Raw genomic sequence first — 12,576 nt, forward strand, 5'->3', positions numbered from 1 at the left:
CCGGCCCAGGAAGTGCTCCGGGAGGGGTCAGCACTCACAGACATTTGCTCAATGTCCACCCAGGCTGCAGGGACGGGCCCTCTGCACTGGGCACTCAGACGCGGCTGCTGGTGGCGGGTGGGTCTGGGGCCGCACGCGGCCACGCTCAGGGCTGACTCCCGGCTCTGCACTCGGGGATCACCCCTGGCGGTGCTCAGGGGACCCTTCGGGGTGCCGGGGATGGAACCCGGGTCTGCCCCGTGGGCAAGGCCAGCGCCCTTCCCCGCCCCTGAGATGCTGTTCTGAGTCGTGACTCTGGAATGTTCTGGGTGATTCTGGGTGTTCTGTTCTCTCCACCAGACGCCCCCTCCCTGCCGGGGCAGACCAGGCCCCACCCCCCACCGACTGTCCTGCACTCGGGGCAGCTTTGCCTTGGAGCAGGCGCGTCCGGGTGTCCCCGAGGGGCCCGGCTGCCCACAGCCCGCGCCTCCCGCACTCGCTCCTGCCCGGCAGCCTCGGCCCGTCCACCTGAAGCTCAGGCGCTGTCGGGGGCGGGGGCTTTGGGGAGGCAGAGGTGACAGGCAGACCCTCCGCACAGCACAGAGGCGTTTGTCGCTGAGGGGGACACTGACTGGCCCCGGGCCAGAGGCTGCTGGGACCATGCCCATCGTCTGCCGCCCGGCCTCGCTGCTTGCCGCCCCTTCTTGCTGTGTGACCTTGAGCTAGTGACCGAACCTCTCTGAGCTGGGAGGTGGAGAACAAGATTGAGCCCGGAGCCTGCCGGAGCCACCCCAGCCCGGCCCTCCCGAGGGAGCTGGACATTTGGCTGGCGGAGCGGTGGGTCAGCTGGGCCTGGTGGGTGCTGCTGGGGACACACAAGGGCCACCTCCCGCGGTGCTGGGCTTGCTGGTCAAAGCCGGCCTCCGCCCGGACCCTCCGGCCCGGAGCTCTGGGTCTTGGTGACCCAGGGCTCGAGAACGGCTGCTCGGTGCCCTCCTGCTGTGGCACGGAGGACCCGGGGCCTCAGGGTCTCGGGCTCCTGATCTCCCCCCGAGGGGGGCCCCGTGCCCCCGCGCTGCCCCCGCCCTCCCGAACAGCCGCTGGCCCGGGAAGGGGGAGGGTGGGGTGCGCCCTGCGCGGCCTCGGTCAGCTTGGGGTGGGGGCTGCCCCCCATGAGCCTCCGGGCCCCCGGCGCTCCACAAAGCCACGCGAGGACGTGTCCCTACGCCCGGGTGGGCCGGGCTGCTGAGGTGACCTTTGTCCGGCCACAGGGGCAGTGGGTGCCGCGTGTCCACCCACATGGGGTCCCGACACTGGGCCCACGGGGTCTCTCCCGCCTGTCCCCCTCACGCCCTGGCCAGGCAGCCTGGGGCCAGCTGAGGGCTGGGCTGGGGCCAGAGCAGCTGGGGGACAGCTCAGAGACTGTCCCCCAGCTGTGCCTGCACACGTGCACAGGGGATGTGAGCGTGTTCACACACATGTGCATGGGCGTACATGTGTGTATGGGGGTACAAGTATATGTGCATGTACACTCATGCATCTGCCTGCGTGCAGGTATGCATACACATATGTGCATGTTCACAGCTGTGTGTGTGCCTGAGCATGGGCCTGAGCTGTGTATGCATGTGGGGGTGTGGGCACATGTATGTGTGTGGGTATATGTTCATGGTGGTGTGTTGTGTGTTCTGGATATATGCACGGGTGTATGTGTGTGCAGGAATGTGTGTGCAGGAATGTGTGTACATGGGTGTGTGTGGGCAGGTGTGTGTGCATGGGTGTGTGTGTGTACAAGTGTGTGTACATATGCAGGTATGTATGCAGTTGTGTGTGCATGTGCACAGGTATATGTGTGTGCAGGTATGTGGGTGCATGGGTGTATGTGTGTGCAAGTGTGTGTACGTGTGCAGATATGTGTGCAGTTATGTCTGTGCATGTGCACAGGTATATGTGTGTGCAGGTATGTGTGTGTACGGGTATAAGTGTGTGTGCAGGTATATGTGCATGTGTGCATGGGTGTGTTTGCAGGTATGTATGTGCACAAGTATGTGTGTGCAGGTATGTGTGTGCATGGGTATATGTGTGTGCAGATATGTGTGTGTACATGTTCACAGGTGTATGTGTGGGTATGTGTGCATGGGTGTGTGTGTGTGTGCATGGGGGGGAGGGGGAAGAGGAGCAGGGGAGAGGAGGAGGGGGGGAGAGATATCTGGAATAATTCAGTCTGTGAGATGGAGACCAGACAGGGATCGGGCTGTATGGACCATGATAGGCCCTTGGTCTGGGATTACGGAACTGGTTCACAAACGGTGGACAGGTGCTGGACACAGTGGGCAGGTGCTGGACACAGTGGGTGGGTGCTGGGCACAGTGGGTGGGTGCTGGACACAGTGGGTGGGTGCTGGGCACAGTGGGGCATGCCGGGGATCAGTGAAGACCAGCCAGAGGCAACTCAGGGACAGCAGGGGAAGGCCTGGGCACTTCGGTGGGGGTTGCAGTAACGTTGTAACAAGACAGTGGACTTCCGGGTCTGCGGCTGCGCAGCTGAGTCCCAGTGCAAGGCCGTGACGGGAGGGGGGGGAATAGCGGGCAGGGGTGTGGGGGGCCCATGGGGTGACCACGGGCAGGGCTGGGGGGCTCTGGCCCCTCCAGCTGTTCTGGCGCTTTTGGGAAGAGCCCGGGACGCGTGCAGGGGGCAGGGAGGCGGGCTTCCTGGAGGTGGGGTCTCCCCCAGTGCTCACCCCCTTGCTCCCCTGCACAGTGGGTGCCGACGTCGCCCTGGAGGCCTGCTGCGCCGAGGGACACCGCATGGCCACGCAGCAGCAGGACTGCACGAAGCCCCCGCCCGAGGCGTCCAGGGAGTGCAGGTGTGTGCGGGGAGGGCCGGGCCCCCAGGTTGGCCCTGAGTCACGGCCAGGCTCCTGGCTCACTGGAGGGGGGTGAGGGCCCAGAAGCAGCCCCCCGCGGGCACTGCCCAGTGCTGAGGGCGAGGGTGACCCGGGGTGTGGGGGCCGAGGGCAGTGGGGTCTCCAGCCAGCTGCTCTGTGCCGTGGGGCCACACTCCTCTGTGCTCGGGGCTGCTTGGGCCTGCTGTGCCAGGGATCGAACCCAGGGCCTCAGACGTGCAATGCGTGTGCCTACGAGTTTGCCACGCCCGGGCCCACTAGCCCCGTCTGTGAAGCCTCTCCCTGGAGGGAGAATTCACTGCTGGACCCTACGGAAACCCTCTGTGGTTTCCCTTTTGAGGCGTGGCTGAGCTGTTTCCACGGCAGCTGGACCCCTTTGTATCCACACCCACGTGTGGTTTTGTCACATCCTGATCACACCTGTCCTCTGTGCATGGATGGATGGTGGATGATGAGTGAATGCATGGGTGGACAGACGGGTGGATGGACGGTGGATGGATGGGTGGGTGGATGGGTGGGTGGATGGATGGGTGGGTGGATGGATGGATGGATGGGTGGGTGGGTGGATGGATGGATGGGTGGGTGGGTGGGTGGATGGATGGTGGGTGGGAGGGTGGGTAGATGATGGATAGGTGAGTGAATGGATGGATGGATGGATGGTGGATGTGTGGATGGATTGATGGTGGATGGGTGGGTGGGTGGGTGGATGATGGATGGGTGGTGAAGGATGAAGGATGGGTGAAGGTGATGCAGGGATGGGTTACGTACGCATACACAGACTAGACAGGTGACAGGCAGGTAGGTGGCGGGTGGGTGATGGACGGATACTCTGTGCATGAAGGGTGGAAAAGTGGATGATACGTGGATGGACAGTGATGGGGCTGACATACAAATGGACGGTGGTGGACGGACAGATCCCGCTCATTCTCCTGCCGTTAGTGAAACCCCCGCAGCACAGGGAGGGGCTTCACCGAGACAGGCCCCTCTGTGGCACCCCCTAGTGGTGAAACCTCGTCGATGTGCATTTCTCAGCGCTCCCGTGGTCGAGGCCCCCGTGGCTGGGTCTGCAAACCCGCAGAGAGGCGAGTGGGTGTGGCTGGTGACGCGGATCCTTCCCGAGTCCACGGGCAGCTGTGGAAACTCACGGGCACAGTGGGTGCCTGGCTGGCACGGGGCCTGGCGCTGCCTTCTCAGGCTGGCGCCCCCCCCCCCCCCGTCCTCATTGGAGCTGCCCACCGCTGGGATTGGGGGTGCAGCCCCCAGGGCTGGGGGCGAGGAGGCCACAGCAGACCCCCTGGGGCCCCCGGGCTGTGGCTGCGAGGCTCTGGCCCGCTGGCCCCGGCGTCCCCGGCTGCCCGCTCCCGAGGCCCTTCCCGTGGTCCGGCGTGGGGGGCGGGGCTCGAGCCGGGGTCAGCTGGCGCCCGTGCCCGCAGGATGGTGGAGGAGCAGTGCTGCCAGCACCAGGTGGAGGAGCAGCACTGCAGCAGCGGCATCAGCCTGGCCGGGCAGCGGGACGACTGCGCCCTGGAGGACGCGGACAGCGGCAGCCTGGAGGCCGTGGTGGTCAAGGTGAGAGCGCCCCGCGCCCCCCACCCGCCCCCGCGAAGCCTCTGACCACGTGGCCTCCTCCGGGCCCCCCTGGAAGGGCAGGGGGAGGGGCCGAGGGGCAGGGGCCGCGCTGGCCCTGCTGCGGGTCTGGGGTGCGGGGGCGTGTCCCTGGGCGCCCCCCGGGAATGAGGGGCCGGCACCCCCAGCCCTGCCGGCTTTAAAGGCCCTGGGGGCCGGCCAGCCCACGCTGCCCAGTGTTCCCGGGAGGCGGGGAGGGCGTGGGCGTGGCCGCAAGGGGTACCCGGCCCTCTGGGGGTGGGCACAGCGCCCCGCCCCGCCCCGCCCCCGGCCGGCCCATCTCACCCCCATCAGGACTGACACGGGTTGTTTCCTGGCTTTGGGTGAATGTGCACGGCCCCCGCCCCAGCCCCACCCCTGCTCAGCAACCTCTGTCCTCCCCGCCCCTCCCTGCAGAGGTGCTGCCACTGCTGCCTGCTGGGGCGGGCCGCCCAGGCCCAGGGCCAGAGCTGCGAGCCCAGCCTCATGGTGGGCTACCAGTGCGGGCTGGTGTTCCGCGCCTGCTGCGTCAAGGGCCAGGAGGCCTCGGAGCTCACCCCTGGGGATGTCGCCGAACTCCAGGAGAGAGGTACGGCCTGTGGGGGCCCCCCTGCCGCGCTCGGGGGTGGGGGGTCGTCATTCTCCGCGATGCTTGGCTGCAGGGCTGGGGTCCCCGCACACCTGCCCGGGGTCCTGCACACATGACTGAGGTGCCCGCACACCTGCCTGGGGTCCCCGCACACCTGCCCGGGGTCCCGCACACCTGGTCTGTTCCACCTGCCCCCTGCCCTCAGTGCCGTGATACCGGGGCCTCCGGGCCTCAGCTGTGTCCCGTCTGGGGCAGAGGCCCTCAGGCCAGTGTCCTGCAGGGGTCAGGGGCGTGTGGGCAGCTGGCACCCGGGGCTGCCTCTCGGGGGCTTCGGGAAGGAAATACGTCACTGCGCGGCCTGGGGTTCCGAGGTCCGAGACGTAGGGGGCGGGCTTGCCCCCCCACCCCACCCCTGTGGAGCCCTGTACCCTCCCATCTTTTCCCCCTGTCCAGATCTCCCTTTCTGGGAGGGGTCCTGGGCAGGGCGCACCCTTGGGACCCCCGTTCTCTGGCTCTTCGGCACCAAGGGCCGTGCCGAGGGTCAGGCCGGTTCAGAGCGCTCCCCTCCCCGGGGCTGGGGGCAGTGACCAGCCAGCCGCCCCCCCCCCACCCCTGGGGCCTTTCTCCAGGCAGGGGCCACGCCGCTGGGTTTGGGAGGGCAGCCATGAGTCGGGCTGCTCAGCGGGGGACCAGGTTAGGCTCTGTCGACCCCTCAGCCTTCGAGTGGCTGCCGCTTCTGTTGCCAAAAAGCTTCCGGAGAGATCCACTGCTGTGGCTGCTTCCGCTCTCCTTTGCAATAATAACATTGTTATTATTATTATTATTATTACTATTATTATTATTACTATTATTGTTATTATTTCCATCCTGCCTGGGATGGGACTGAGGGCTTTGCACCTGCAAGGCACACACCCTCCTCTGACTCACCTCCCTGGCCCTCTCATCCTATTTTTATTCATTTTAGTGAATTTTTCATCGGTTTTTGGGTCGCCCCAGACTTTACTCAGGGATCATTCCTGGTGGGGCTCGGGGGACCAAATGGGATACTGGGGATCCAACCTCAGACACAGCCTCCCACCGTGCTCGCGCTGGCCCCCTTTATTTTTATTTTTACTTATTTATTTATTTTATAACATAGTTCACAATATTTGATCACATTTAATATTCCAACACCAATCCCACCACCGTGACACCTTCCCAACCAGCATATTCGGGATGTTTCCATCCCAAACCCCAACCCCTGCCCCAAAGCAGAACCAAAGTGACATATTTTGTATTATCTGTTATGAAAAACCGCTGAAAATGCTGCAAAAAAAGTTTCCATAGAGGAAAGAGGGTGAAGATTGTTCTGTTTTGGCAGGAGGCCCCTTTTATTTTAATTTTATCATTTTTTGCTCTTTTGGGTCACACCCGGCGATGCTCAGGGGTTCCTTTTTTTTTTTTCTTTCTGAGACACGATTTGATTTTTGTTTTATTGATGGATTGGTTTGTTTACTTATTCGTGGAGGGACGGAGGGACGGGGGGGGGGGGGGGACAGGGCCATCAGGGGTTCCTTTTGGCTCTGCACTCAGGAATCACTCCTGGCGGTGCTCGGGGACCCTATGGGATTCCGGGGATCGAACCTGGGTCAGCCACATGCAAAGCAAATTCCCTCCCTGCCGTGCTATGGCTCCGTCTCCGGTCCCTTTCCGAGGGAGGCCGTGAGCACTGACCATCATGAGCGCCGCCGTGGACAGTTGACGTGTCTGTCCGGTGTTTCCAGGAGGAGAGAGTTGCTGGCCGCTCACCCCTGCAGACGGCAGCAGGGCGGTGTCTCCAGAAATTCTGAGTCGAGCCCCCACACAAGCCAGCGATTCCATTTCTTGGCACCTGCCCCCAGGGTCCGAAAACCCTGTTGGAAAAGGCAGCAGCCTGCCTGCCCAGGGCAGCTCTGCCCACACTAGCCACGCTCCGGCGACCACCCCGGGGGCCAGAGGCAGAAGAGCAGGTCGAGGAAGGTGGAGTCTGGACAGGGGAACTCAGCTGGTCCCCACGAGGAGGTTGGGCAGTGTGACACCGGGCAGAAGGAGAGGGCAGGTCCAGAGTCTCTCTCGGGCCTGGACACTGGACACTGAGGAAGACAAGAACAAATGGCCAGGGGCTGGAGCGACAGCACAGCGGGGACAGCGTTTGCCTTGCATGTGGCTGACCCGAGTTCGAGTCCCAGCATCCCCTAGGGTCCCCTGAGCACCGCCAGGAGTGATTCCTGAGAGCAGAGCCAGGAGGAACCCCTGAGCATCGCCGGCGTGACCCAAAAGGGAAAAAAAAAATAGAAAAGAAAAAATGGCCAAGGCAGCAGAGCATGAGAAACCAGCCTCTGGAGCTCTGGTTTACCGTGGGGGTGGGTGGGAGTGGGGGTGCCGGTGTCCTGTGTGGTCAGCCCGTGAAAGTCAGCCCACGAGATAGGACAGGGGGGGAGGGTGCTTGCCTCGGACTGGCCAGCCGGGTTCAAGCCTATTTGGTCCCCTGAGCCCACCAGGAATTCCTCCTGATGGGACACAGCCCCAAACCCAAAAGAAATGGGGGGGTTGGAGCGATAGGACGGCAGGTAGGGCATTTGCCCTGCACACAGCCCACCCGGGTTCAATTCCCAGCATCCCATAGGGTCCCCTGAGCACCACCAGGGGTGATTCCTGAGTGCAGAGCCAGGAGTGACCCCTGAGCATCGCTGGGTGTGACCCAAAAAGCCAAAAAAAAAAAAAAAAGAAAAGAAATTGTATGTGCGTGTGTGTGTGTGTGTGTGTGTGTGTGTGTGTGTGAGGAACTGGGGGTTTCATTCCCCTGCGGATGAGACCCAGTGTCCGGCTTGACCTGTCTCCGCCTCCCCTTGCCTTAGCTAAGAATCCTGGGACGGAGGAGGAAGCGGAGGACCCCTACCTGAATGACCGGTGCCGAGGTGAGAACCTTCTGGAAGGAACGTGGTCACGCCTCATCTCGCTGGACACCTGGGCTCAGGCTTTGCTCTGGGAGTGGCTCAGGGTCTCGGGGCCCCTCCCGCTCCCCACCTCTCTTCCGGGGAGGGCAGGTGCGGGAGGTCAGCCACGGCCCTAGGTGCCGGAAACTTAGCCCTGGCTGGGGCGTCCCGGTTGAGGGAGCCGGTCGGGCTGCAGGAGGTTTGCTTTGCGCCGGAGGAAGCTGCCCCGGCCTTTGACACGGCATTTCAGAGAGACACGGCCACCTCAGAGAGGCCAGCAGCTGGCCTTGGGGCCGGGGGTGTGTTGGGAGGGGCCCGGGAGGGCAGACAGAGCCCCCAAAGCCACAGGGTCTGGCCGGAGGGGCGGTCTCCCAGGGAGACACAGTGGACCTGGGGAGGGTCCGCCTGGGTGCGGGGGGGCCCAGGGGGTGGGCAGGGGGTAGCAGGGGGCAGCGCCAGAGCCTGACAGTGCTCCCTCCCGGGCGGGGGCCAAGCTCCGAGCTCCCCACGGCTGCACCGTGGGCGCCGTGGCCAAGGGGGGTTCCGGGTGGGCCCGAGCCCCCTCTCTGCCCCGTCCCTTGTCCGTGGACACCCGTCGTGGACACCCGTGTGGCCGCCCCCCAGGCTGGTGGGTCTCACGCGGCTCGTTGCAGGTGGAGGGCCGTGCCGACAGCAGTGCCGGGACACGGGCACCGACGTCGTGTGCTCCTGCTTCGTGGGCTACCAGCTGCAGGCGGACGGCGTGTCCTGCGAGGGTAAGAGCCCCCGTTCCCCCGGCAGACCGCTGCGGGGAGAGCTGATGCCACACCCCCCCCCCAGCCCCTCCACTCCGGCCCCCCGGGCCTGAGAGATGTGTGAGATGAGGGAGGGGGAGCGGTGGGCGGGGTTCTCTCGGGTCACAGGGCCCCGCGGAGGGAGGCTCTGAGGTCACTCTCTGGGCGCCCAGGGGGTCAGTAACGACGGGGAATGTAGCAGGGGGAGATAGGAATTGTGACTTGGGGGGCTGGAGCCATAGCACAGCGGGTAGGGCGTTTGCCTTGCACGAGGCCGACCCGGGTTCAAATCCCAGCATCCCATATGGTCCCCTGAGCACTGCCAGGGGTAATTCCTGAGTGCAGAGCCAGGAGTAACCCCTGAGCATCACCGGGTGTGACCCAAAAAGAAAAAAAAAAAGGAATTGTGGCTCTTGGGTGGGAGGATAGCACAGCGGGGAGGGCGTTTGCCTTGCACGTGGCCGACCCGGGTTCGATTCCCAGCATCCCATAGGGTCCCCCAAGCACCGCCAGGAGTAATTCCTGAGTGCAGAGCCAGGAGTAACCCCTGAGCATCGCCGGGTGTGACCCAAAAAGGAAAATAAAAAGGGAAATGATGGTTTTTGGTCTTCAGGAGCCTCCCCAGGCTGTGCTTGGGGCAGAGCCGGGATTTTCACGGGGTGCAGTGTAGAGCCGGGGACCTTAGGGGGGCAGGGGCGGGGCCGTGGACCTTAGGGGGCCAGGGGCGGGGCCGGGAGTTGCACATCCTCGCTGAACTGGTCAGGGCCAGGGCGACGCCCACCGTCTCCCTTCCAGCCAATGACGCGCAGGGCTGCTCCCGGCTCGGTGCTGGGGGGCCCCCGGGATGGCGCGGGGGGGGGGGGTTCCTGCCGGTGACCGGCCCCCGCCAACTCTCTCCTAGACGTCAATGAGTGCATCACGGGGAGCCACACGTGCCGGCTGGGGGAGTCGTGCGTCAACACGGTGGGCTCGTTCCGCTGCCAGCGCGACAGCAGCTGCGGCACGGGCTACGAGCTCACGGAGCACAACGACTGCAAAGGTGGGTGGCGCTGGGTGTGGCCCGCTCTGCCCGCGTCCAGGCTGCGGGAGGGGGGAGGGGCGGGCACGCTCGGTCCAGCAGGGAGGCAGGCGTGGCGCTCGCCGGCGCCCTCTGTGGGCAGGCAGGGGAAGAGCCCAGTTCGCCCCTTGAAGTTCAAGGCTCGTCGCTCCCATCTGTGGGGTCCAAACCGGCCACGGGGGCCCGTGGTGGGCTGCCCGTGCGCCCCCTGCCCCGCCACGCCCAGCAGGTTCCGGTTTGCCCAGGAACTGCTAGGACGGAGCTTTCTGCCGAGGGCGTCCAGCCCTTTCCACAGGGCACAGCAGGGGAGCAAGATTTCTCCCCTCCTAGTGGAGACCCTCGGGCTGCCCCCACCCCTAGTGTCCTGCATCCCGCTGGACGCAAGGGTCCAGCCAGCTGCATCCATGGGTTTGAACACTGGACAGCCTTGAACTTCGAGGGGTGGGGGGACAGCCCTGTTCCCACAGCCGCCCGGCGGGCACCACTCCGAGTGTTGGGTGGCCAGAGAGGGGGCGCGTTGGCGGGGCCTTGGGCTCTGGCGCCAGTGCTCCGAGCCCAGGCCGGGAGCAGAAAGGCTGCAGGGAGCCATCGCTCTGGGGCTTCGGCCGCCCCCAGCCCTGTAGCTGGGGGCTGGTGAGGAGACGGGGCGGGGCGCCAGCGGGGGGGGGGGGGGTGTTGTGTTGGAGTGGGGCGGGTGCTGCCGCAGGCCCCTTGCTAACCCTCTCCTTTCTTTATGACGCACCAGATATTGACGAGTGTGAGACTGGTATTCATAACTGCCTCCCCGATTTTATCTGTCAGAATACTCCGGGATCCTTCCGCTGCAGACCCAAGCTTCAGTGTAAAAGCGGCTTTATACAAGATGCTCTAGGGAACTGTATTGGTAAGACGTGGCCCCCAGGGCTTCCTGCCCAGACACTGGGGGGCCACACCGTGTGTAGGAGTGGGGGCCGCTCAGCGGTGCAGAGGAAGGACCTGTGGTGGCGTCTGTGACGCGTCTTCCCTGCCGCTGGGAACCGCTCTGGGCTGAGACGGGCACCGAAGCCCGGGCCGGGTCCCAATAAAACTTTATTCACCCACACAGCGTGCAGGCTGGGTTCGGCCCCAAGGCTGTAGTCAGTCAGCCAACCTGCTGGGTTAGATGGAGCTGGAGAGGAAGTTGGGGTTCGAGAGCCCTGGTTTGCATCCGAGGGGCCCCGCCAAGGGGGTTCCTTCCCCAGAGCCGCAGTTCCCTTCTCCCTGGCAGGGGGGAGTGTCGTCCTGGGGTTGATGCCTTAAATGAGAGCAGTGCCAAGGCCGCTCTGCCGAGCTGGCCCCGGGGTGCAGCTCAGTGTGGAGTGTGCGAATCCTCCCCTGGGGTCCCTCCCGGCACCCTAAGGAGAAAAGCCTCACGGGGACCCCGTTGGCCATCCAGATTTTTTTTTTTTTTTGCTTTTTTGGTCACACCCGGCTATGCACAGGGGTTACTCCTGGCTCTGCACTCAGGAATTACGCCTGGTGGTGCTCGGGGGACCCTATGGGATGCTGGGAATCGAACCCAGGTCAGCACGTTCGAGGCAAACGCCCTCCCCGCTGTGCTATCGCTCCAGCCCCCTGGCTGTCCAGTTTGGAGAGACAGTGACAGGGATGTTTCCGGGTGGGTGCTGGGCGGCTGTGTTCTCTGGACACGAGCCTGGGTGGGGAAGATGGTCCTGGGGCTGGAGGGGGCAGGGCTGTGCCGCCCCTGGCAATGAGCCCAGCCCCTGAGCTGGCTATGTGCACCCGGGGAAAGCACAGGAGTGACACGTGTGAGACTGTCATGGGCCAGGCAGGGCTTGTGCCTCGTGAGTGATTCACCCCCCACTGCCCCGTGAGCGCCCCCCTCCTCCTTCCCCTCCTGTGCTGTGGGGGGCGAGTGGTTCTGAGGACGGGACCCCCGTGTCCACCAGAGGGCGCCCCTGAGTGAGGAGGGCGACCCCTGTGGGTTAGTGGACGCCAGAGAGACACCTAAGTAGGGGTGAGGCCCGGCCTGCAATGGACCCACGTGTTCCTGAGCGTTGCTGGGTACAGCGGCCCTGGGGGTCCCCTGTATGTGGGGGGACCCGGCCCCCAGCATGGCATGGTTCGTGAAGTTTCGCATCCTCGGGTTTGTGTGCACACAGGACTGGTTGGTCAAGAATTGCCAACAGGGGCTGGAGCGATAGCACAGTGGGGAGGGCGTTTGCCTTGCACGCAGCCACTCCAGGTTCGATTCCCAGCATCCCATAGGTTCTTCCGAGCACCGCCAGGAGTAATTCCCGAGTGCAGAGCCAGGAGTAAGCCCTGAGCACCGCCGGATGTGACCCCCCCCAAAAAAAAAGGAATCGCCAGGGAGATAATAGTGCAGTCAGAGGGCTATGGCCGTGGGTGTGGCCAGCCTGGGTCCCACTCCTGGAGTCCTACATGGTCCCCTGAGCAGCCCCCCTGCCCGGGAGCGATTCCTGAGTGCAGAGCCGGGATTGAGCACTGCTGGGTGTGGCCCCAAAGAACAGGGGAAAACAGAAGAAGAATTGCAAGTGCAGCCCCCAAACCTCCTGAGTCCCACTTGGGGAGAAAAAAAAATAGAATAAAACAGGGGCAGGAGGTCGGGGGGAGCTGGCTAGAGTTGGGGGAGCAGCCAGCGGTGGGGGGGGCTGCTGGCCAGACACCAGGCCTGATGGACACTGTGATGTGGACAGGAAGCCCCCACCCCCCACACA

The 12,576-nt window shown here is 64.2% G+C and overlaps 1 protein-coding gene across 2 annotated transcripts in view; it reads left to right on the plus strand.

Moving 5' to 3' along the window:
- Positions 1-12,576, plus strand: part of FBLN1 (fibulin 1) — a 47,402-nt gene that overhangs the window by 2,875 nt on the left and 31,951 nt on the right. For both annotated transcript variants that reach the window (XM_055142106.1, XM_055142107.1), the window contains exons 2-8: positions 2,737-2,842; positions 4,315-4,450; positions 4,904-5,075; positions 7,952-8,011; positions 8,683-8,784; positions 9,704-9,841; positions 10,605-10,742. In XM_055142106.1, the coding sequence (XP_054998081.1) occupies positions 2,737-2,842; positions 4,315-4,450; positions 4,904-5,075; positions 7,952-8,011; positions 8,683-8,784; positions 9,704-9,841; positions 10,605-10,742 (852 nt within the window). The remainder of the gene's footprint in view (positions 1-2,736; positions 2,843-4,314; positions 4,451-4,903; positions 5,076-7,951; positions 8,012-8,682; positions 8,785-9,703; positions 9,842-10,604; positions 10,743-12,576) is intronic.

The sequence above is a fragment of the Sorex araneus genome, chromosome 6 (genome assembly GCF_027595985.1).
Source record: "Sorex araneus isolate mSorAra2 chromosome 6, mSorAra2.pri, whole genome shotgun sequence".
Classification (NCBI taxonomy): domain Eukaryota; kingdom Metazoa; phylum Chordata; class Mammalia; order Eulipotyphla; family Soricidae; genus Sorex; species Sorex araneus.